The sequence below is a fragment of the Eurytemora carolleeae genome, unplaced genomic scaffold (assembly GCF_000591075.1).
Source record: "Eurytemora carolleeae unplaced genomic scaffold, Eaff_2.0 scaffold729, whole genome shotgun sequence".
Taxonomy (NCBI): domain Eukaryota; kingdom Metazoa; phylum Arthropoda; class Copepoda; order Calanoida; family Temoridae; genus Eurytemora; species Eurytemora carolleeae.
The window spans coordinates 153,019-175,996 of NW_019396626.1; the positions used below are offsets into that span (position 1 = coordinate 153,019).

Here is a 22,978-nt window from a genome sequence, read left to right on the forward strand (position 1 = left end):
GTCATATCCTGTTCTGGATAATAAACACCTCTGAGATCTAATGACTACTTACCAACGTCAACGAAGACGACATTTCTGGCCGGTTTGTCCGACTCGGGTAGATCCTGTTTGTAAATCCCGTAGGCCAGTGCAGTAGCCGTGGTTTCATTCATTAGTTTCAGTACATTCAGACCAGCAATCCTAAATCATTTCTTTGTGTCATTTATACACTCAAGAATATCACGTTGGATTGGCACTATTTTGGCATCCTGGATCCGGATCCAAGCAAAATAAGATACCTAGGTTTTGCTATCATTACACTTTCAGCTATTAAAGATTGAGAATGAACATATTATTTCCGATTTTCTGAAAGAATAAAAAAGCAACGAATTTCTTTTATAATTACACTTTTTTATTTGTAAAAAGTATCAACAATAATAAGATCCTAGGCACTGAGGCTAAGTAGATATCATAATAAGTCATTCCGTCCCCGTTTTCCATATAATTCTTTTAATTGCAAAGTTGCAAATTTAAAAACTTAGGTTTCTCAATCAGAATAAACTGGATTTTAAAACTTACCTAGCAGAGTCTAACAGTGCTCGTCTTTCCGCGTCAGTGAAGTAAGATGGAACAGAGATTACAACATCATTCACCTTCATAATTTATACATATAATTCACTTTTTGACAGTTAAGATAATCTGTTATAAGGGTTATCTTTCAGTCGGAGTAATGGTGATTGATGATGATTTTTTACTCTTAATTTTCTGAGCTGGGAACTTTAGAATTGGAAATCTTTAATCCCGACTGCTTGATCGAATTTCCAATGTGGACACTTTTAATATCTTGCTTATTCCACGCTTTTTGGATTTAGCTCAGACAAATAAGAAACAGATTTATCAAAATTAAGATAGTCCCTGCCTTTTCTGTTTATGATTAAATGGCGCGCAAAATTTTTAATTTCCCGGCTTCTGATACGCGACTCTGATTGGTTGAATTTTATACACTTTTCAAGATACAGTACAAGGTTAGTCTCGAGATTAAGAAAAAGAGAGGATCAAGCATTGATCATCTTTTGACTCACCACAGCTGAGAGGGCTGTTTCTGCTGTTAGCTTGAGTTTAGTAAAAAGTGCCGCTGTCAGCTGTTCTGGAGACAGCTGTTTCTTCTGTCCCAAGAAGTCCACCGAAATAACGCAATTTCCATCCTCATTCTTTTGAACTTCAAATGGTAACCTAATAAAATATTATAAATATCATAGTTACGACCTACATAAAAAAGTTTCTATTGTTAAAGTTTCTTTGCCAGAAAACATAGAGCCATGCATGTTCTATTTTAGGACGAAAAGTCTTCTTGTTTGTTTAAATTTATTTGAACAACATGATCTTGTAATGTTAATTTGAAGACTATACATTATTTAAGTTTGAAATTTACTAATAATACTCTTTTCGATTGATATGGCATTTCATGAGTTACAGGGTTTGCCAAACACAATTTCTGTTCGTTGTAACATAGTTCATTTTTATTACATAAAAAGTTGTAATACTAACATTTTAATTTATTATGAAGTTAATTGTAAAATTTGTATTACTTATAAAGTAAATAGTAAAATGTGGACGGCTCATACAGTTAATTAAAAGAAGATGATAAAATTGTAGGAGTCAATCTTCGTTTTCTTATTCTCATCCATCTTCATTTGTTCCTTTCATATAGAAAGGTCTTCCATGATTATTGAAAAATTTACCCTAACAAATATGTTTCATGCTAAGTAATGTTAATGTCTTCCATTATTACTGTAGAATAATAATAAGCCGGATATAAACCTGGTAAGTTCATCTTGGACTTGAGGATCGTCGAACTTCCGGCCGAGCAGACGTTTGAATCCAAAGAAGGTTTTTGGGACATTAGTCATTTGTCCGGACTTGGCAGCCACGCCCATTGTTCTCTGTTTCTCGCCGAAAGCGACATAACTGGGCGTGGCTCGAAGAGAATAGTCGTTGGCGATAGATTCGATACCTCCTTGCCTAAATATTAAGTTAGTGGCTTGATACTTGTCAACTTTTTTCGCCCCCCCCCCCCCCTCTCCTTTCCCATAAATTTTGAATTGGAAATATATCTAGCTTGTTTTATCTCAGGGGAAAAAGGCCAATTTCTTGGCTAGGCGCTACGACTAAGACGGACTAGGGTGCCGCATGTTAACTATGCCGATGTGTTACATATATAGAGGCATGTACAAAATTGATGGGCCCGTCCTATTAAGAATTTTTGGATCTCCCCACTCATTTCAATTTTTACATGTTCACTAATTTACAGCAAAATTATTCTTTTATTTTTTATTATTTTCGGGTTATAATTAGGCTAAGATAATTTCTGAGCCAAGCGCTGCGGCAAGGACAGGCTTAGGTGGCCGCGCGCTACGGCAAGGACAGGCTAGGGGCCGAGCGCCGCGGCTAGGACAGACAGACTGGGGGCCGAGTGCCGCGGCTAGGACAGACAAGGGCCGGGCCACATGGCCAATTATATCCCTGTGTTGCATGTGAGATCCATGTACAAAATTGATAGAAGGGGGGGGGGGCGGTGGGGGTCCAATAGAATTAAATCATAGTTGTTCTTTCGAGTTGAATATCCCTCTCGAAATGAATAAATGTGAAAATATTAAATTGAAATAGCATCTGTAGTTTAATATTGAAGAAATTTGAAGAAAAAAATCTGACATTAGGGCGAGGGGGGGGGGGGGGGTAAATTGTATGAGGACGGGTATACCATGATTTTCTTTAAATAAAATCCAAATTTGATTGAGTACTAACCTTGCTACAGATATATAGCATGTATCATTTCCAAAATCTATTCCTACAACAGACATTTTTACTTTTCACTTGTTTTTGCTCTGAAAAGAGTAGTTTAATTGCAAATTAAACAATATTGACTGAATTGCATTTGTTTACTATTAGTTCACTTCAAACCAGTTCTGGTGTTCTGATTTGAAACTGACGTTAACGGAAAACTAATTCTTTCGTCGTTTTTCTCGAATTTTCTGGCAAAACTTGTACTTTCCATCGTTTTACACAACCCGGTTCCATGCGGCGCTGATTGGTTCATCATTCTTTCCATAGAATTCTACAGACTTCTATTCCTGGATTTCTATTGGTGGGAACAAATCAAGCTTGACTCTGATTGGTGGAATAATACTGTTCCGCAGCGGCCCCTTCATACGGATATATTACGAGTGTTGATGGAATTGATGATTATAATAGTCATTACGTGCGGTGAATAATGAAGATATTTATTTAAAGAATTATACAATAAACATTGTTCTTGTTTATTACACAACATATAAATTTAAAACTATTTTTTTGTCTTCATAAAACTTAAGTTTTATTCTATATCCTCTCAAATATTTCGGTGGATCCGCATTTGAACTACTGCCGTTTGAACTATGGTACGTTTGAACTATTGTTCGTTTGAACTATTGTTCATTTGAACTACTGACATGACGTCATATCCTGTAGTTTAAATCAACGCATTTCTTGCTCATTTGAACTAATTTTTCTACCCCAATTCAGTTTTAAAATTTTCTCCATAAAGTTATATTCATGACAATTAATTAGATAAACATTACACAGAATGAACATAAAAATAGTTCAAATGAACATGAAAATAGTTCAAATGAACATAAAAATAGTTCAAATGAAATAGTTCAAATTAACATAAAAATAGTTCAAATGAACATGAAAATAGTTCAAATGAAATAGTTCAAATGAAAAAAAAATACTTCAAATGAAAAAAAAATAGTTCAAATAAACATAAAAATAGTTCAAATGAACATGAAAATAGCTCAAATGAACAAAAAAAAATAGTTAAAATGAACAAAATAATAGTTCAAAAGGACAAAAAAATAGTTTAAATGAACAAAAACATTAGTTCAAATGAAAAAAAAAATAGTACAAATGAAATAGTTTAAATGAGAAAAAAATAGTTAAATTTCAAATAAAATATTAGTTAAAACACTTAAATAGTTCAAATGTGATTTACTCTTACTCTCAACGTGATATTGCCCGGCCCCTTTGACTGTCTCCTCCCACGGGCCTGCGGGACCTGCGGGCCCTCTATTCACTTCAGCTCCTTCAGCTGATCCATAGCTGCATACATTACAATCCACCTCCACCAACACGTGCCATTGGCAACCATGTGGATAGAGTGGAGATAGTTTTATGTGATATTTGTGTCCGAAATTACAGTTTCAGTGACCAATACAAGATATAAGATTTAGCGAGGGGGGGGGGGCAAGATCTNATGTTCATTTGAACTATTTTTTGTTTATTTCATTAATAATATTTTAATAGTTCAAATGAAAATAGTTTAATGAACTAAAAAATAGTTCAAATGAGCAATATATTTACTCGTTTGAACTATTGTTCATTTCAACTACTCACGTGGTCCCACGTGCAGTAGTTGAAATGAACAATAGTTCAAATGAACAATAGTTCAAACGGCAGTAGTTCAAATGAGATAGCACCAATATTTCACTAATAACTCCTCCAATTCTACTAATATGATATCCCCTCCAATATTCCACTAAAATCCCAAAAAAAAATCCACTAATATCCCCTCCAATTCCATCTCCTCCAATATTTACTACTATCCCCTCCAATATTCTATTATTATCCCCTCCTATATTCAACTAATAGACCCGCTCCAATATTCTTCTAGTATCCCCTCCAATATTCTACTAATTCCCTCCGATATTCTACTATTATCCGGACTCCAATATTCTACTACTATCCCCTCCAATATTCTACTAATATCCCCTACTATTCTCTCCTCCGATATTCTAATAATAGATTCCCTCCAATATTCTACTAATATCCCCTCCAATATTCTACTATTATCCCCCCAATATTCTACGATTATCCCCTCCAATATTCTTCTATTATCCCCTCCAATATTCTACTATTATCCCCTCCAATATTCTACTATTATCCCTTCCAATATTCTTCTTATATCCCTTCCAATATTCTATTATTATCCCTTCTAATATTCTACTATCCCCTCCAATATTATACTATTATCCTCTCCAATATTCTACTAATATCACCACCAATATTCTACTAACGTTCCCTTCAAGAAATCCTGGCCAATATTCGGTATAATAAATTCTTTATTATAAGCTTAATCCCTCTAAAATTATATTATAATTATATTCTAATGAAGTTTCCAATATTCTGCATATATGTATATCATCCAATATTCTGCTAATACAGTGGTGTGGTAGACGATTATATCAATACAACGAAGACAACTTTTTAATTTAAGTTTTGATTGTTAGCAAGCTTTTTTTGAATTATAAGTTTACAAGTAATCAAAGAGAACCTTTTTTAATTTACAGTTTATCTTGACATCTATGTTTAGCGTATCCATGCTTGATATAAATCAAAATTGAAGTCTAAAATCGTCTTCATTGTATCAATATAATCGCCCACTGCACGTACTGTACTCCATCCAATATTCTATGTACTAATACTCCTGTCTATACTCATATAAAGTCTCCAGTAAAAAAAAGAGGAGACATTTCCGGGAAATTCCTGAGATTATGCCTGCTTGGTAATTTTCTTCATTATATTGATATAATCGCCTACCACTGTATTTAAGAAGTACTAAATTCTATTAGCTTTCAAATAATATTTTGCAGATTCAAATCCCTGAATATTTTTATCGCCAACTACACTGAAATAATAATATAATATGATTTTATAATTTCTGTATTTACATTTTCAATATGATTTTATAATTTCTGTATTTACATTTTCAATATGATTTTATAATTTCTGTATTTACATTTACAATATGATTTTTTAATTTCTGTATTTACATTTACAATATGATTTTATAATTTTTGCTATTAAAATTTGATTTTATAATTTCTGCATTTAAAATATATCTCCTTTTTTCTTATTCATCATGATAACTGATCGCCTGGGTTGGATACTGTTTGCAATAGTAAGCTCAATATGATCTGATGACCTATAATGGAGCAAAGATTGAATATGAGATTTTATCTACATTTTTTAATAAATGAATGAATTTTACGTTTAAATTACTTGTAAAAAATATTTTTGCCTCCATATTAGATGAAAAAATCGTTTGGCGAAAAGTTTTGTTTTGCCGAAAATTTCGCAAAAAAAGAAAAAGTTGGCGAAATATGAAAGAAATTTTTTCACGAAATTTCTCATTTTTTTGCGAAAGTTTTCTTTCACCGGAAATCCTACTCCACATTCTTTAGACCAATTTGGGTCAGGAATGTTTCATGGCCAACGTAAAATTTTAGAAAATGAGGAACGTTAAAGAAATTACCTATTGATAGGAGTAGACATGTGTGGCTCAAGAATAGGAATATTATCAGAGATCTGGTCCTGCAAATACATGCATTGGATTTTTATTGTGCGCTGTAAAAAAAAACTCAACTACAGTAAGAACCAGAAAACTGAGAAATAGAAAGACGTCATTAAAGCAACAATTGCTATGCCTGATGTTCAGTCAATTATTTACAGTCATAAATTATAAGTCGTCTTCCTATTCCAGAGTTGTATGGTTCTCACCGTACAAGGAAAACTGGTCTCAATAAACTAACATTTACTTTCTAAAATCTAATCCTCTTTTTTAAACTTGATAGAATAAAGCAGTGAAAGTTATAACAAACAAAGATAGTGGTTACAGTAAGATGCAAATTAAATTATTTATTATCTAATAAAAAATATAATTATAAGTGACCTGAGGTGGCAGACAAAGCACTCTGTTTACATCAGCATTACTCAGAGGACTTACTGACCTTGAAAAGAAAAATTAAACTAAAATTTTGTTGAAAGTTGTGATGTCTAATAAATACATGATTTAGTAAAAAAATGAAAAAAGTTTATAGTTGGAAGGAATCATAAATATATAAAGAAATTGAAAGTATAAATTCCCTTCAGTCGTCTCTGAAGTCTTATAATTTGTGGGTAACCCACTATTAAAATTTATTAATTTAAGACAATTCTCTACCTGGAAAGTTCCTCCAGAAAAGGGGTCCTTGCTTCAAGTCTCTCCTGTTCCTCTTGAAGAATACTGATGTCATGTTCCACCGGGAATAAAGCCTCTGTGATATTCTTACATGGTTCTTCAATAATTCCTATTTCTGGGAATGGAACGTCTTGAGCCACCGTTGAAACAGATTCAACATTTGAACCTTCAAAGGGTAAAAATGTGGAAATAGGAAATCTTCTTGGTATCGGCCTCTTCACCGTGTTGTGATATGGTGTTGAAGATTCTCCTTGATGAGGGAACACGGGTTGATGATCATTTATTTGATCAAGCAAGTTTATCTGCCTTTGATTAGGCATCTGAAGATCATCATTTAAAACATTAGTATTTTTTACTGGAACTTCTAACACTCCTAGTTTACTTGGATCAATATTTCTGTTGAGAAAAGACTGTCTCTCAAGAATAAAGGCGTCAAGGGGTTCCAAATGGTTTTGCAGTGCTTGATCAGCATCTGAAGCCTTCGGTGCGTCAGATAGAGTCATTACTTGAGGCTGTAGATTCTGAGGAAAATTCAAGGTTTCAAGTACATGGATTGACTGATTCAGGCTCTTTGATTCAAGATCACACTTATTTTTAGAATGTTTTGAAGAGATCTAAAATATTAAAAATAAAATAAGTATACAAAATAAAATTAACTTAAATTAGAGAAAACGAAAATAAAATAATATTTTAAAAATGGTCTTGTTTTAAAGTGGCTAAATGAAACTTGTTGTACCTCCTCTGTTTTGCCCTGCACCTCCTCTAAATAATCTAAACCAGGAAGCGAGTCTTCATCTTCCAAACCCACTTTGGTACTGATTAAAAAAACATTATAAAGGGACTGTTTATGTATTTACAAGTGAACCTCCATTTACACGGAGTGGCATGCCAAACTATTGACAAAACCTATACGAATATTGACATGAACAAAACTGGAAATTTACATTTTTAAAATGTGGTTTTTCAGAATTCAACAATAAAAAAGACAGATAAACGTGAAAATCATTCTCATTGTTACTAAGATAAAGGTGTTAAGGGTACTATTGTGAATAGAATATGCAACTCCCTTTGAAATCACACATTTACCTATGAGACTTTCTGTGCAGTTTTAGACTATCCTCCCTCTTCAGAACCCTACTGCATAGATCACAAGGGAATCCCTCGCCAGAATGAATGGTTCTATTTGTATAAAAAATATGATAAAATCAGAGTCAAACATTACAGCAACAGAACGTATAGAAACCAAAATGTACAGCAACAAGGCGTATTTTTTAATTTTTTATCAATACCACCAATCTTCAAGGAAATTCATTTACAACCCATAGTTTTCTATCTGCAAGAGTGATAACCTTGTTTCTCCAATATGGACAATTTACAATGTAAAATCTAATGTTAATAAGTAATCAATGATGATATATGTTAAATTAATTACATGTGACGTTTCAAGTGATATTTTCTTCCAAATCTCTGACCACAGAACTCACATGAAAACTGTAAAATTTTAAAATTATTATAACACGAGTATGATTCAAATTTTGCTGATCAGATTTAAAACAAAAACTTTAAAAAATATGTAAAATTAAATAATTTTAATTCCTTTGGAGTATCAGTATGGTTTCTCTCATAGTGTTGTTTTAGCAACTCTCTCCTTCTAAAAGTAAAAAAATCTTCACTTCCCTGCTTTCTTAAAATATTCTTCACATAATGAGACTGTATAAGTAAGTTTCCATGTTTCTCTTACAGTAATTTAATTATTTTCAATTTTGGTTTCTCTAAAGAGTAATTAGCGAAAAATTAAGTGAATTTTCCGATATAATCACTTCCAAACAACGATATCTTCTACATTATTAATTAGATTAAAGGGAGTGACCGGCTATGTAAGGTAGTTGAACTGAGTATGCAGTGTTGTGGAAAACTTCTTTCGTATTTATATCAGACATGTTAAACTTTTTAAGGATATGTAAATCCTGAGTTTGAGCGCAAATTCGACGTTCAAAACTCCTACTTTGGGGGTGGATACGTTTTTAAATTAGTTTTTTGAAATTATTAAATAACGACGACATAAAATTTTAAAAAAGTTCTACAATAAACTATAGACATATGTTGAGAAAATAAAAATTAATCTTATCATCGAAAATAAGTAATCTTGTTCAATTATTAGTTGCTATTTTCTTATTATTCTAGTTCTCATTATTCACAAAGATGTTCGCAGATTTTCTGAACTTATTATTGAAAAGACGACATTTGAAAAAGAAAAGAAATTCAATATAATGATTAAAACGAAATAATTGATTCTAGCATTGATTTATTGACAAATTTCTTTTGAGAAATATGTTCCTAACCATCTAATTAGATTAATGTATAATTTTTACTTTATTTTTCTTTGTCGTTATTTAATAGTTAAGAAAAACTAATTCTGAAAACGTATCCAATCCCAAAGTAGAAGTTTTGAACGTCGAATTTGCGCTCAAACTCAGGATTTACAGATCTTTAAAAAGTTTAATATGTCTCAAATAAATCCGAAAGAAGTTTTCCACAACACTGCATACTCAGTTTAACTACCTTACATAGCCGGTCACTCCCTTTAAAGGACACCTTTGTATAGTTAAAGTAGGGTATGCCCCGCTTAACATGGAGGGTTAATTGAAATATGAACAATAGTCAATTTTTAAAAATAATCTTGTTCACTTCACCTGAATGATTTACCGCAAACATCACAGGGAAAATTTTCTGAAAATTTGTCATGAACATGTCGCTTGTGTAGTTTTAATCCAGCAGCATTCACGTATGATTTATCACATATATCACAGGGATAGTAGAGGGGCATACTAGATTCATCCTCTGTCAAACCTTCCTTCCTATATAATATATTAATTACAATTGTTGGTAATTTCCGGATTTCTTTTGAAAATAATGATTTTGAAGTTAATTCGGGTGTTTAGACATTTTTTACTTGACTTTCAGGAAGCTTTGTGCTCATCTTCTATTTCAACTGTGAAAATTGTCTCTTTGTATAACATTGTAAAACAAAAACAAACAAAAAATTCGCGGATTTAAAAAAAATTTCATGGATTTTTGAAATTTAATGAAAATCAAATTTTGTTGGAGACTAATTTTTGAAATTTTGTTTATTCATAATCATTCCCTGGGGTCATGTGAGGTCCCGCACAAAATTTGGGCCCGATCGGTTCAGGCGTTTTAATGTTTATTGGATACAATTACAAACAGAAAAACATGTCTGGGTGTCTGTTTGTATATATAAATGGCTTACTGTTTTTGACCGTATGTTAATTATATATTATGTATTAAAGGCGATATATCATATCTTCCTGTGAAATTAAAAAAATTTTACAATGTTAAAGTGCATGTCACTCCGGGGTACCCATTGGCTCACTCAAAACATCTCAACAAATTTTTTCCATCCGTTTTTACAGATATAAGTTCGAGCTTATATATCTATTTACATGCAGTAAAAGCCAGAAAACTTTGGAATAGAAAGTAAACACTTTTAGGCTAAGTTATGACTTTAAACAGCAGTTGTACACTGTGCAGTGTACAGTGTACACTGTACAGTGTCTTTTTTTACTTGATAAGTGATTCAATAACTTACTTTAATAAAACTATTTGCTTTGTAAACATATATCAAACTTAATTATTGCTATATAGTTGTGTTGCTATTCAAACCTTTAATGTAAACAAAAACTAAAAATTTGTTTGTGTTAGGTTAGCTCAAAATACACATTTTTGCATGTCAAATATCAAAATTTTCAGGTGAAACTAATTTTAATTAAGAAAGATCGTTCAATGTAGCAAAGAAATTGAGTTTTTGTCACAAACTCAAATTTTCTAATCTCTATATTTCTGTAACCGGATGATTTAAACCTTTAATATTTCAAACATTGATTATTTGATCTAACAGAATTCATAGTTTGAAATATTAAAGGTCTACAACATAGGGATAAAAAGATAGATATAATGATTAGAAAATCAGAATTTGTTGCAAAAACTCAATTCCTTTGTAGGAAAAGTACTAGATTTATCGTATACACTCTATTATTAAAAAGTAATCAAATAAAACAGGAAAATAAACTAAAAAAAACACTGCTATTAAATATGTTTTGGCAACAAAATAATGAATTTTCATTAAAAAAACTTCAAAATCTGTGAACGCTACCTGAGATGCATCTTCATATGTGAGTTAAAGGTTGAAATAAAGGTGAATGTTGTTCCACACTGGTTGCACTGGAAAGGTCGTTCTCTACTTATATAAGCACATTTTTTATGAAAGGTTTTAAAGACACGTTTTTTACGTTCTTTTTGTGGCTCCTAGGCTAGCTAAACAAAAAGACGTTTGCAGGTCCTGAAAATTTCTTGATTTGATCATTTCTTGTTACGAACAAAAAATTTTAAAAAAAAAAGTTTTCTCTCGTATTTTCATGCTGTAGACTTAAAGAACCAATTAAAAAAATTTTGCGGATCCGGAACCCCTCAAACCAGGAAACTGAAAAGTTACCATTTGAGAAAATACTTTTAAGATATATTTAAATGATTTAAGAGCATTATTATCAGACTTTAAATTTAAAAAAACATATCTTAAAACGAAAGAAAATTTTGACAAATAAACAATTTCCGGTCGTTTCAGTTTTTTGCATGTAAAAAAAAGTGTCCCTTGTGTGGATTTTTCTATGTTCTCTCAATGTACTCATTTCACAAAATGATTTTTCACAATGATTACACTTAAATCCATCATTGTGCTGCTTGCCCACGTGAATTTCAAGTTTTTCTAATTCAATAAAAAATATAGTATTTAACAAAAAACTATTTGCAAAACATAACTTGTTTAAACTTTATCAATCATTAATTTCTTTCAAAATAACCTTTGCTGTTATGCCCAAAATAACAAATTCTTTTCTTTTTTATTAAAATAAAATAGTCAATCGTTTTTAAAGTTTCTGATTACTAGGATTAAAAAATACGTTTTTATATCTACAAACTCAGAAGACGGTAAAATAGATAAACACTGAACAGTCCCTTCGATTTATAAAGACACTAAATAGTATTTTTATTTTTAAGTTTTTTTACTGTTCCTTTAGTATTGAAGATATCATGGCATATTGCACAGCTGAAATCATCAGGAAGAGAAGTATGTCTATTCATGTGAGCTGATACAAGATTATTATTCAAATCTTTTCCGTGCCAATAATAGTGGAAAATATTTCTAGAAATACTTACATCATTTTTGTGTGTTCTGTTTTTGCAATAAATCGAGATGTTTGTATATATATTGGAAAAACAAAATCTATGAATTCTTTAAATAGAATAATCTAAGTTTGAAATATCATTAAAGGTTTACACCATCAGGTTGCAAAGGTATTGGGATTAGAAAATTTGAGTTTATGTGAAAGACTACATTCCTCAAGTTAGAAATTGAAGTACACTTTTTTTTGTGTAAACCAATATATAAATATTTATGCAAAATGAAATCATTTATCAAACTAAAGATTGTATCTAGAGATGCATGAAACAATTTGTTTTTTTTTTAAATAAAATATTGAACAGATAATTTGTTGTTTTTCTTCTTATAGATAAACAAACCTTTAATAACATCTGTACTAATTGTGAAATGTTTTAATTCTCTTTTTATAAAAAGAAATTTTTAAATAGATTTGGATTGATCCCTAGCATTGACTGAGCCCTAATAAGCAAGTACACATTAATCTTTAAGTTTAAACAATATTTATATTAAAAAATAATATTTAAATATAAAGATTGTAGAACTTCTATTCTATTTTTGCTTATTAAATTCGAATGCGAACTATAAAAAATTTATTATTATCCGTGTGCAACTTGCTTTCCTGCTGTATTTTTTCCCACAGATCGAACAAAAGCTTTCATTAACCTGAAAGATATGAAAATATTCAGAAAACAGAACAAAATATTTTTGTATATTAAAATTTCTCACTTTGATTATTTATAATTTTAAGGAACAAAACTCCGTTTGAAAATATTTTGAACATAATATAATGTATATATATATAAATAAATAAATTGTATTTAACATAAAAAAATGTTTATAAAAAGTTTCGTTTTTGTCTCACCTGATGAACAACTTTCAAATGTCTAAAATTATACTCTTAACAATAAAAAATTAGAACAAAAGAGTTCACTTAGAGGTACTGTAAAAAAAAATCAAGTTCCATGTCAAATTCATATAATATTCCATGTTTTAACTTTGAAAATTTACTTCAAAAAAATGCAAAAGTAACCAAAATTTCCCAACTTTCAAAGAGTACAATTCCTATACAGTGTTTTCACAAAAGGAGTCTGTACAGGACAGTATGTACATGACCATGGTTTATGGGTCGGGTGATCTCTGTACATGTGATCCACAAGACCTGTACAAAATATTAATTTTGATATTATAATGTAGCTGTCAAAAATCGTGGAAATATGATATTCTGTAAAACTGCAGTACGTTGTACATATTAATGATTTAATGTTTTAAACTTGACTCAAAGAAGTTCGTAGTAAGATTTCGATTCTACTGGAGACCACCGGAGGGATTTTATTTTCACTGGAGGGGTTTCAAAAAATGATTTTTACAATTTAAAACTTTACGCAGGGTGTTTTACATTCCACTGGAGGGATTCAGATATCCTCTTAGGGGTTTATAATTCCACTGGAGGGATTCAGTTATCCTTCATAGGGGTGTATAACTCCACTAGATAGATATAATGATTAGAAAATCAGAATTTGTTGCAAAAACTCAATTCCTTTGTAGGAAAAGTACTAGATTTATCGTATACACTCTATTATTAATCCACTGGAGGGATTCAGTTATCCTTCCAAGGGGTTTATAATTCCACTGGAGGGATTCAGATATCGTTCCTGGGGGTTTATAATTCCACTGGAGGTATTCAGTTATCCTTCCCAGGGGTTTATAATTCCACTGGAGGGATTCAGATATCCTTCCTGGGGGTTTATAAACTCCACTGGAGGGATTCAGTTATCCTTCCAATGGGTTTATAATTCCACTGGAGGGATTCAGTTATCCTTCCAAGGGGTTTATAACTCCACTGGAGGGATTCAGATATCCTTCCTGGGGGTTTATAATTCCACTGGAGGGATTCAGATGTCCTTCCAATGGGTTTATAATTCCACTGGAGGGATTCAGTTATCCTTCATAGGGGTGTATAACTCCACTGGAGGGATTCAGTTATCTTTCCAAGGGGTTTATAATTCCACTGGAGGGATTCAGATATCCTTCCAAGGGGTTTATAATTCCACTGGAGGGATTCAGATGTCCTTCCAATTGGTTTATAATTCCACTGGAGGGATTCAGTTATCCTTCATAGGGGTTTATAACTCCACTGGAGGGATTCAGTTATCCTTCCAAGGGGTGTATAATTCCACTGGAGGGATTCAGTTATCCTTCCAAATGGTTTATAATTCCACTGGAGGGATTCAGTTATCCTTCCAAGGGGTTTATAATTCCACTGGAGGGATTCAGATATCCTTCCCGGGGGGTTATAATTCCACTGGAGGGATTCAGTTAGGTTAGGATGGATATCTGAATTCCTCCAGTGGAACTACAAACCTCATGGAAGTATTTCTGAATCTCTCCATTGGAATTAAAAACCACCAGGAAGGATTTCTTAATCCCTCCAGTGGAATTAAAAAGTTATGGAAGGAAGGATATCTGAATCCCTCCAGTGGAATTATGAACCCCTAGGAAGATATCTGAATCCCTCCAGTGGAGTTATAAACCCCCAGGAAGGATATCTGAATTCCTCCAGTGGAATTATAAACCCCTAGGAAAGATATCTGAATCCCTCCAGTGGAATTATAAACCCCCAGAAATGATATCTGAATCCCTCCAGTGGAATTATAAACCCCTAGGAAAGATATCTGAATCCCTCCAGTGGAATGTAAATCACCCTGCGTAAAATTTTGAAATGTAAAAAGCCTTTTTACAAACACCTCCAGTGAAAAAGAATTCCCTCCGGTGGTCTCCAGTGGAGTCAAAATCTTACTACGAACTTCCGTGACTCTTTAAACTTAGGCATAATGACATTATTCATTCGAACTACGTTTCAATTTAATACTTAACATGATTAGCTTAAATCATGCGACATACTTAAACTACGCTATAAAACATGTGCGGAGATAGCTTAACTGCGTTATATCTATTCTCTCTAATCCTATAAATATGTATATTAACTTTAACTGTTTGATAAATATGTAACTATGTGTTAATGATAACATCATAGGAATTGTAACTATGTCAATTCCTGTTAACTTTGTGACATAAGGTATTAAATAAAATTAGTTGATTGAAACTCTGCTCCTATTATGGTATTAGAAGTAATTTGGTTTTCGTTGAAACATACGAGTGGAGATCATACCTTGAGTATTGGTATTGATTTATTAAATGCTAGTGTCTGTATTGACATCGATAGCTAACGAGATCGGGCCCTGTATAGTGGTGTTGATTAGTCTGTATTGTAGAGATGGATATCGTATCATAACGTTAAATGTACGTTACAATAATATGAAACGTTTGGATATATTTTACATAACATGAATGTTGAACGTTAACGTTACAGGAGCTTATACCTAACTTTAACATTAAACATTAACGATAGAGGTATATATACCCCTAACATTAGCCTTTTGTTGTAATGTATTATTTTTTTCTAATATCTACAACATGTTTGACCATAAAGCAAAAAAAAAAAATTTATTTTAAAGGGGAGCTTGAAAGTCTAACATTTGAAAAATAAATTGTGATTTGATTGAATATCATATCGAAAGGATTTCTATTTGAAAGTTCAAGTTATAAAAAGTGTAACGTTGTATAACTGAAGGCTATGAGGGCTGAGTTATATTTTTAAAAGTGTAACAATAATTCTGCCAATCAAACCGTTTCAAAACGTCTCTAATCTATTAATGTAAGAGATGATTGATGAATATGACAGCAAAGACAAATGGTTTTTCATTTCAAGTTTAAATGAAATGAAATGAGTTTATGCCACAAAATCTAATTTTAATCACTATCTTTGCAACCCGATGTTGTAGAACTTTAATATTGAAATATCAAAGATTTAAACCATCAGGTTGGAAAGATAAAGGGCTTAGAATATTTGACAACAACTCAGTTCCGTTCTAAAGTGAATATACGTTTTTTGACTTTATGTTGTAGAGAGAATGATTTACTAAAAGAAATAAAAAATATATCTATCAGGTGGAACGGGTCTCTGTGTAGTGACATCGATTAGTCATGGGATTGTAGCTGTGTGGATCGTGTCCTAGTTAACACTGGTCAATTGTTTGCTAGTGTCTGTATTTAGATCGTGCCCTGTGTAGTGGCGTTGATTAGTCACAGGATTGTAGCCGTGTGGATCGTGTCCTGTTTGAGACATTGATCAATTGATTGCTAGTGTCTGTATTGACGTCGATAGCTGACGAGATCACGCCCTGTGTAGTGGCGTTGGTTAGTCATGGGATTGTAGCTTTGTGGATTGTGTCCTAGTTAACACTGGTCAATTGATTGCTAGTGTCTGTATTGAGTGACTATTGACACTAATAGCTAACGAGATCGCGCCCCGTGTAGCATGGCGTTTATAGTTCACGGGACTGTAGCCGTGTAGATTGTGTCCCTGTGGGACATTTAGAACATCGGATCATCCCTATCATTAATTTTGGGATCTTTATATATAGCTTGTTTGATAGCTACGCTTGTGTGAGTGTCGCTGTGTGGCATTTAGAGCCTGGGATTCAGTCTTGGTTGAACACTGTATTAGTGGCAGGATTTTTATAGCTACGCTTGTGTCCCTGTGTGGCATTTAGAGCCTGGGATTCAGTCTTGATATCGAACGGATTGTACCTGGATAGATGTGTTTCGAGAACTTGTTATAGAGTACATTTTTACAACAATAGTTTGCCACAAATTCTAATTTTCTAATTCCTATATCTTTGCAACCAATGATGTAGACCTTAGATATTTGACCATGAATTTTGTTAGATCAAAAAATCTAAGTATGAAATTTTAAAGATTTACATCACCAGGATTGAAAGATATCGACATTAGACAATTTGAGTGTGTGGCAATTCCTTTGTTAGTACAGATATTTCAATCCTTATTGTGTTGAATCAATTTCATATTTGATTAGAACAGAATTGCATGATTTAACCTGCATGAGAATCCTGGAACATAATATTGGATTAGGACCAACCATTAAAAACACCCTACCCTGGTAAGGCAAAACGACTGTGATTGATTGATTGTAATCTATCATAGTGAAATATAAATATGAAAATATGGGCTCTATTCAACTGCTTGAATTTTACCAAAAAATGATAAAAAATATAATAAGGTTGACCTCTAAATCCTTTGCAATGGCTTCCACAAAGTTTACAAATGCTAAACTTCTTGTTATTCTCAGAAATCTTCTTTTTTGTAGATTCACTGAAAATATCAAAATTGCAATAAAGATGCATAAAATAAGATATTTCATTCATCTACCTTAGTTTCTTCCTATTTTTTAGGATTTCTTCTGCAACGATTTTCCTTGGTCTTCCTCTTTTTCTCTTCAGTGGTGTTTCAGTCTGTACAATTCATGATAATATGTTTCAGTCTGTACAATTCATGATAAGATGTTTCAGTGAGTTCAATTGGTTTGACTGTAGACAAAAATATGTTCAATATGCAGAGTGTGCAGCCTTTAAAAATACAAAACAATAAATACTACTACTGCAAATGGGGTTGTTAATCGTTTTTGAACTTTTAGAAAACGAATAAAGATCGTTTTTGATAACGATCGTTTTCATAAAAACGATTTGCGACCGTTTTTTATACAATTGTTTTTTAACGATCGTTTTTGAAAAAAAATTTTATTGACAATTTTGTTAACGATCGTTTACGAAGAGTTGTCGTTAACGATCGTTAACGAAACGACGAACTTTATAAAAACGGCAGTTTTTGAAAAAACGATCGATTTTGAAAAAATATACATGCAACTTTATCGAATGTTGTCTTACATGAAGTTAAACAGTTGTGGGGGAGCTAAAACTTCTTGATATTTTCTAAAAAAATACTCAATGATAAGTACAGGTGCCCTTCAGATCGGTTTTCTTTCTTCGTTAACGATCGTTAACGAAGGGTCGTCATTAACGATCATTGACGAAGTTTCGTCGTTAATGTTTATAAAAACGATCGTTTTGAAAAACAATCGATTTTAAAAACGACCGGGTTCCCAAGCGAGTATACTATAATACTCTTGAACAAGTTTCGTGATATATAGACTGTTTTAGGTTGGATTAGCATTTCATTTTGCATGATTTTTGAGGTAGAAGGGTTGTGTAATGTGTATCCTTTAGTCTCTAAAGAAAATTCGGATAAGAAAAAATATGCAAATTAACTAAAAATGTTCTTACTTGAACCTCCCCTCCTGGTATAATTCTCATGTCCTCACAGTCTAAAATAAAACTCTATAAGAACTAGAGAATATTTAATTTTAGCAGCTGTACGCTCAATATAAGTGCCTTATTTACAACAGTATAACCCTTAATAGCTTTGTCTGATAGTGATCAAGTATGAATTAGATAATATGTGCATGTTTTTGTTTATCTAAACCGAGGCCGAAAAATAAAGTGTGCATGTTTTTGTTTATCTAAACTGAGGCCGAAATTAAAGAATTTGAGCCGCGGCTCAAATATGGTTGGTTCCACTTAAAATAGTATTCAATTTTTTAAGATTTAAGCCTGCGCTCAATTGAAACCGGTTTCTGGATGATTTGAGACGCGGCTTAAATTCATTAAATTCGTACACTGTTTATTTTCATTTGAAGTTTCACTGCAAAAGTGACTTATGAATTTCTTGCTTTAAAGAAAAAATGGAGAAATTCACAGAAATAAAACATTTCGAGTCAGAAAAAAAGCGTTAATTTTATATTTCAAATTAGTAAAAGATAATTGAATAAACGGCTTAATTTAAAATTAATTCAGTCATTTCAAAAGTTGTCAAAATCCAACCTGATTGAACATTTATATCAGCTTCATCTTGGGGAATATCAATCTTCAGATTTTCATTGATCAGCTGGAGATTATCTTCATCCTTTTCATCATCATCATCATCATTCTGTATCTGCTCTTCTTTCAGAATCTCCTTTTCCTCATTATCATCATCATTCTGTATCTCCTCTTCTATCAGAATCCCCTTTTCGTCTTGGTTTCCTTCATTCAATCGGACTTTATAGTGTTGATGAGTTTCTTGGCTGAACTTGTAGGGGTTGCTCTTTATCACTGATTGTTTCTCTTCAACTTGAGATTTCTCTTTAAAATTGCTGTACTGACACTGATCAGATTGTTTAACTTCAACTTGAGATTTCTCTTTAAAATTGCTGTACTGACACTGATCAGATTGTTTCTCTTCAACTTGATATTTCTCTTTAAAATTGCTGTACTGACACTGAGCAGATTGTTTCTCTTCAACTTGATATTTCTCTTTAAAATTGCTGTACTGACACTGAGCAGATTGTTTCTCTTCAACTTGATATTTCTCTTTAAAATTGCTGTACTGACACTGAGCAGATTGTTTCTCTTCAACTTGATATTTCTCTTTAAAATTGCTGTACTGACACTGATCAGATTGTTTAACTTCTAATAGTTCAGATTGTTCCTTGATTCCTTCTACATTTTTTACAATTTGGACAGTGATTGCAGATGTGCGGTGTTCATTATAGAGTTGAGGATACGTTGGAGAATTTGAAATGGTGCCATAGTTCATAACTTCATCATTAGGTTCAGTTAGTAATCCTTTCATATTGTTATCCACTTTCTCAGAAATTATCTTATTCCAAGTTTCTTGGGATTGGTCCACAGCAGGGGTAGTGTTTTGAATTTGTGGTTCATGGCATTTATTTGTATTTTCTGTTTCGGGCTCAATTTCATGAACTTTCAGTTCTAGCAACAAATCAAGATTTTCTGATTCGTCATTAGTATTTTCTGTACCTTCTTTTTGGGATTCAAAACTTGTTGTTTTATTAAAACTTGTTGCTTTTTGAATCGATTCAATATTTTGTTGTTCGGATGGGGTGATAACAAGTCTTTTTTTACCAAAAACCCTTGAAATGGATCTTTTTCGTTTCTTTATCTCTTTCTTATGCTTCTTGACGTCTACTATCTCCATCTTCATGTCAGGTTCAGAATGATCGCTTCGGTCTTTTTCTTTGTCAAGCAGCGATTTCTTCAGGTCAGCCTCAAAATCTACCAATAAAAAAAATTTAAATTTATGATCAATCAACAAAAAAAGACAGAAGTGAAGTTTACCTTTTAGTACCTCTATTCGGAAAAAATTTTCACTCGTTCTACTCTTGCCCTGAAATACAAATTTTAAAAAAAATATATATTTTGCAACAGAGTTGAGAAAATTAGATATTTTAACCCTGCTATGATAGGGACCAGAGGAGGGGGATCAGGATGAACAGGGTTAAAAGAATGTTAATATGAAATGTATTGAGATGTTTGTTTATTATTCATAACCTGTGGTTTTTAAACATATTTATATCTGTAAATTTATTAATAATTTGTTATGTAATGTTCCTAACAATGAACCTTGCCAAGTATCTAAATATAGATAAAGAGCGATCATAGATTAAACAGAAGGAATATATAGCGACACACCAGATTAAATAGTGACCCTAAGAAGACCTATCCAGAAACTTCCTTCTCCAGCATCCTTGTTTTAAGATACTATAAAGAAAAGTAAAATAAACAGTTATTTTCGATCCTTTACAAAAATATATTTATTTTTAAGATAAGGTTAAAAATAAAAATTAGTTGAGTTAAAACTCTAAAAAGCGATTGTTTTAAGTACAATATTCAAAAGAATCCCGAATGAATACAGAGAGGTGTTAAAAGCAAATTACACATAACACAGATTTTTTTATTTTAAATTAGCAAAAAAAATTTAAAAACACTAATATTCTCAAATTGAAACTATTTGTAATAGGAACAAATATGTTTACCTCAGATTTGCAATACTGGCAAAGTCCAATCAAACTCTTTAATTCCGGAATGTCGGAAGTCTGAAAAGATTTTTTTTTAATTATACAAGAGAAAAAAAAAGTTTTTGTACTGAATGTCTATTAAAGGGACTGCTGGTGTATTTTCAATGATGCCCTATAAAGAAAAAAAATAGGATATCTCAGATGAGGGTTTAAATGCTCTTGGATGCAAATTGCACTCTTCTGTAAATAGAGAATCACTTGAAACTATGAGAACAGTCCCTTTGTTTAATTCTGTAACCTGAAAGTATCCAGAGCATTGTATATGTCTCTTTTTCATCTTATTTGAATTTTCTTCCATTTCTAGACGTTTATCTTTAACATGTTTGTTCTGATCACTTTTATCCACTTCCGCCATGTTTATACTCTCGCACTCTTCTTGTGAACTGAAATATTTAATATTAAAAACGGAAAAGGCACGTGCATGTAATGGTTCTGTCAATATTCCAGAAAGCTATGACTTTCGATCACAATTTCTCCTATTAAACATAATTTTTTAGCCTTCTTTCTTAAATACTTTTTTGCCGGCATATACGCTTTGAATAAAAAGTATTTAACATACAAATCCGTAACTTTAACCCTATCTCTGCTGGGGTACTTGAAAACCAGGATATGCTGGGGGGGTCAATTTGACCCCCCCCCCTCTAAATCCCATGTTTGATGTCCAAATATAACAAATGATACATAATTGGAAAGGTCTTGTGCTATACTTTTAGAATCTGCAAAAAAATTTGCAAATTTGCAAAAATTGAATTTTTTAACGCAAAATCCAGTTATATAGTAAAAATTTTTGCAAAAATTAATTTGTTCAAAAAATAAAAAATTATACATTTTTGAAAAGCCCTTGACCATGCCATTTCAAATATGCAAGACATTTTGCAAATTTTTAAACAACCTGATTTTTAATCAAGAAAAACTAAAAATGTGCAAATTTCCTTTGACAGGTTGTTTGCAAAATATTTGCAATTTTTTTCGTAAACCTTGTGCATTCGTTTTCTTATGTCAAAGGCTTTCCAAAAAGCTAAATTTTATCAAAATCTGACAAGTGGAAGTGGGTCAAAACAAAGATTTAGTTTGTTACAGGAAAAAACAGTCATTAAGGCGGTGTGCCTGAGGACTCAGGCAGTTAGTATTAAAGCCCGGTTTTAGGCCTAAAAGGAGGGCTTTGGGTATGAAGGAAAAGTCAGAAAATTTCAACAGCCTCAGACCAATTCTTTTTGAGTTATGTAAAAAAAACTACAGCAGGAATAGGGTTAAAGATTGTTAAAATATAAACCAAAACGCGTATGATTTCAAATAGAAGAAACCGAATGCCTCTAACTCTGGTTAGTCCGGGGTGAAGGGTCCATTTTTAATATCAATGCATTTCTTCTATTTCAATATTGCCATACAAATAATTAAATAACACCTTAAACAATAAGAAAGCAAAATTTGATTTGGTAATCCTGTTTTATAAATATTGTTACACATGAGAAGATAAACTCAGGAAATCCGGAAACGGAAAACCTGACAATTACCTCTACTGAGAAGAACAGACTTCAAAAGCCCAACAATAAGAGGATAAAAAGGAAATGAAAAAAAAAAATAATAAATAAAAAACAAAAAAAAATAAAAAAATAAAAAGAAGTAAAGTAAATAATAAAAAAGAACAAAAAAACAATAGTGATCTAAAAAAGAAGTTCCAGAAAAGAAAAAAATAGAAGGATTTAAAAAACTATCCTAAAAAAGAAGAGGAATGAAGAAAAAATAAGAAAAAATAAGTAAAACCTCTGTTGGGCCTAAAATGTATAGATACCAGAGAACGAGAAATGGTTTAAATGAGAGGACAAGATTCTTATAAGAAAAAGTAAGTAGAGGGGAAAAGAATCAGGGATGGGGG

The 22,978-nt window shown here is 32.0% G+C and overlaps 2 protein-coding genes across 3 annotated transcripts in view; both read right to left on the minus strand.

Annotated features, from left to right (window-relative positions):
* The window catches only part of LOC111706525 (heat shock 70 kDa protein 4), a 31,158-nt gene extending 10,801 nt beyond the window's left edge, over window positions 1-20,357 (minus strand). Inside the window, exons 1-7 of the mRNA XM_023479420.1 lie at window positions 20,348-20,357; window positions 11,940-11,944; window positions 2,785-2,866; window positions 1,801-2,001; window positions 1,062-1,212; window positions 559-632; window positions 53-180 (exon numbers count right to left, since the gene is read on the minus strand). Coding sequence (XP_023335188.1) covers window positions 53-180; window positions 559-632; window positions 1,062-1,212; window positions 1,801-2,001; window positions 2,785-2,840 — 610 coding nt within the window. The 5' untranslated portion in view covers window positions 2,841-2,866; window positions 11,940-11,944; window positions 20,348-20,357. The remainder of the gene's footprint in view (window positions 1-52; window positions 181-558; window positions 633-1,061; window positions 1,213-1,800; window positions 2,002-2,784; window positions 2,867-11,939; window positions 11,945-20,347) is intronic.
* Window positions 5,847-21,492, minus strand: LOC111706524 (GDNF-inducible zinc finger protein 1). Of its 2 annotated transcripts, none has more exons than XM_023479419.1 (23): window positions 21,341-21,492; window positions 21,061-21,120; window positions 20,363-20,411; window positions 19,067-20,299; window positions 18,470-18,510; window positions 17,559-17,641; window positions 17,416-17,501; window positions 13,332-13,428; window positions 13,132-13,153; window positions 12,889-12,932; window positions 12,712-12,728; window positions 12,121-12,195; window positions 11,702-11,816; window positions 11,208-11,291; window positions 9,727-9,891; window positions 8,630-8,684; window positions 8,466-8,524; window positions 8,120-8,212; window positions 7,770-7,848; window positions 7,016-7,647; window positions 6,746-6,803; window positions 6,329-6,387; window positions 5,847-5,998 (listed from the first exon to the last, which is right to left on the minus strand). In XM_023479419.1, the coding sequence occupies exons 1-23, from the start codon at window positions 21,455-21,457 to the stop codon at window positions 5,905-5,907; spliced, it is 3,417 nt and encodes a 1,138-aa protein (XP_023335187.1). In that variant the 5' UTR covers window positions 21,458-21,492; the 3' UTR covers window positions 5,847-5,904. The 2 variants fall into 2 exon arrangements, with proteins under 2 accessions (XP_023335187.1, XP_023335186.1); XM_023479418.1 differs by having other exon boundaries at window positions 11,208-11,294.
* Window positions 21,493-22,978: the final 1,486 nt, after the last annotated feature.

What these genes read in the sequence shown, in the direction of transcription:
- LOC111706524 (XM_023479418.1), bottom strand. Translation starts at nt 21,457, where the DNA reads ATGGCGGAAGTGGATAAAAGTGATCAGAACAAACATGTTAAAGATAAA. An exon ending in AATGCTCTGGATACTTTCAG is followed by an intron (nt 21,121 to 21,340) that starts GTTACAGAATTA and finishes AAATCTTTTCAG; the next exon opens with ACTTCCGACATTCCGGAATT. An exon ending in TGCAGGGCAAAACAGAGGAG is followed by an intron (nt 7,648 to 7,769) that starts GTACAACAAGTT and finishes TTAATATTTTAG; the next exon opens with ATCTCTTCAAAACATTCTAA.